The sequence below is a fragment of the Micrasema longulum genome, unplaced genomic scaffold (assembly GCF_059751315.1).
Source record: "Micrasema longulum isolate JH-2025_06_02 unplaced genomic scaffold, ASM5975131v1 h1tg000253l, whole genome shotgun sequence".
In the NCBI taxonomy this organism is placed as follows: Eukaryota; Metazoa; Arthropoda; class Insecta; order Trichoptera; family Brachycentridae; genus Micrasema; species Micrasema longulum.
The window spans coordinates 766849-769303 of record NW_028277458.1 but is presented as its reverse complement, the minus strand read 5'-3'; the positions used below and the strand labels follow the sequence as shown (position 1 = coordinate 769303).

Genomic DNA, 2455 nt, shown 5'->3' with positions numbered 1-2455 from the left:
TATAGTGTCGTTCCACCAATACACCTGCCTCCCGCGGGGCCCGCCACCCCGCTTTGGCATAGAGGCGTCGCAGCCCCTAATTATAGCTGCAGTCACCTTAGTGACTGCTTCTTCAGCGGTGTCCTCAGGACGTAGGTCAAGTTCCTCCGCGATGGCCTCGGATAGGACGTCAGCTCGAAGTCGCTTGACACTCCATCCGATTGGCGAAGGGTCAATCTGGCGGCTTCCACCATTCATAAGCTGAAAAGCTATATAGCGGTGGTCGCTCGCCGAATAGTCATCTGTCACCTTCCAGCCTTTGATCTTTCCTATTGTCGTCTCATCGGCGAAGGTGACGTCGATGACTGACCGGGATGCGCCTCTTCTAAAAGTCGGCGCATCTCCAACATTCGCCGTATGTAGACGCAGAGAGGCCGCTAAAGCGCCGAGAATCTGCCCTCGTCGGTCTGTCGTCGCGGATCCCCACTCCGCCGCTTTCGCATTGAAGTCGCCCGCGACTATGACCGGGATCCTCGCATTTTGGGCATCATCTCGAAGGCCCTCCATTTGCTCTTCGAACAGCTGTGTCGAGGTATTCGGGGAGCAGTAACAGGAGTAAATCCTGTACCCGTCTACCTCTATCCAGGTCCATCCGGTTCCTCCACCACCTGGCGCAGCCTTTGTGATTTGTAGGCCTGAGGGCAAGTAGATCGCCGCCCTCGTGGTCGGATCTGGGTACCATCCCCTTTTCAGGTTTCGGTACTGCTCCGACACAATGACGACATCCACCCGCCGCTCTCGTGCCACCTGCAGCATCAGATCCTGGGCAGCTTTGCAGCCATTCAGGTTGATCTGCAGGAATCGGATGGTCAAGGAAGGGCCTTCTTTGGTCTCTTTCTCGCGGATGCGAGCGCCTCTTGGAATGTCTTACATCCGGAGCTTCCACTCCGGTGTTTGACACTCTCTCTGCGGCCACTGCCAGCACAGAGGAAACAGTGTGGGCTTCCCCGGCAGTCCGAGGCTTTATGTCCTGGCTGGCCGCAGTTGCGGCACATTCCAGATCTGTCCGTGGACTGACACGTTGCAGCCAGGTGCCCGTACTCCAGACAGCGGTAGCATCGTGTGAGGCTAGCCCGCTCCCGGACTCGGCACACAACCAGGCCAATCCTGAGCTTACCTCTATTCAGGAGCTCGGTGGTGTGTCGTCCATGAGGAAGCACACACCAGCACACCTGGGTGCCTCCAAACGAGGGTCGCAAACTCAGAACCCGGATGTGCTCCGTCCTATCCGGGTCAGCCTGTTTCACCAGGGCGTCCATAACGTCCCCGATAGTAACTCCTTCGTCAAGGTCCCGAATGGAGACCGTTGTAGTGGGGATCATACGACGCACGATCGTACCTTCCCCAGCAATCTCCTTGACGATCATTAAAAGGTTTGCCACGGATCTCTTGGCTTCCAGCAGAAGATCTCCTGACTTGGTGCGTCTGGCAGCTCTTACCTGAGGCGCATCAGGAGCGATCATCTTCGGATGTTTGGCCAATTTTCGGCAGATTTCCGCATAAGAGGCTGAATCTGTCGCCTTGACAATGACTGCCTCACTTTTGCATGGTCTGCCGACATTCCCTGTATTTTCGCGATTTTTTCCTTTATTTTTCTTCTTCGCGACTTTTTTCCACTCCCCATCTGTTGGTGGTGCCATCCGTTTCGCTTGAGCTGAGGTGGAAGGAAGACCCTCTAGCGGAGAGATGGCGGGGGATGGAAGGAGACTCTTTGCCTTGGGCATTTTATCTCTTTTTAGAGCCGGTTCTGGCGGTTTTGCAACTTTTGCTTTTTTGCCATGGATCGAGATGTTCAAGGGCACATTTTCCTTTCCCGTGATGGAAGTGGGAGACGCGGAAAGATCCTCCAAGTGCTCATCAATTAGTTGGAGGGAATTGGTGAGAGACACGATTCCCTCCTTCACAGGAAGATGAACATTTGTTCTCCCTCGGATAAAGATTTTGAGTTTCTCCAACTCAGCGCGATGTAGCGCAAGCAACTCTTTCAGCCGCGAAAAGCTTCCTGTAGCAGAAAATGCGGTGGGGGCCAGGTCGGCCACCCCCTCCGCACTGCGGTCACTGGCTGACGATGCCCGGGAGCCCGCTTGCTCACTCCCGACCACCGGTACTGGGCGTCCGACACCCTGCACCGTAACTGTAGATAGTGAATTTGACATAATCATACAGGTTGTGTCTGTTCTTAGTAGTCACCGAAGTGACGACAAGCCCCCCTACCACGACAAGGTGACAGACGCAGGGGGGAACCTAACCTAACCTAACCTAACCTAACCTAACCTAACCTAACCTAACCTAACCTAACCTAACCTAACCTAACCTAACCTAACCTAACCTAACCTAACCTAACCTAACCTAACCTAACCTAACCTAACCTAACCTAACCTAACCTAACCTAACCTAACCTAACCTAACCTAACCT

At 54.2% G+C, this 2455-nt stretch overlaps 1 protein-coding gene across 1 annotated transcript; it reads right to left on the bottom strand.

The window, feature by feature from the left end:
• Positions 1-28: 28 nt before the first annotated feature.
• LOC148283211 (uncharacterized) lies at positions 29-795 on the bottom strand (the record flags this gene model as incomplete). Its single annotated transcript, XM_088223903.1, has 1 exon — positions 29-795. A coding segment is annotated over exon 1 (767 nt), but the record flags the coding sequence as incomplete, so codon positions are not given.
• Positions 796-2455: the final 1660 nt, after the last annotated feature.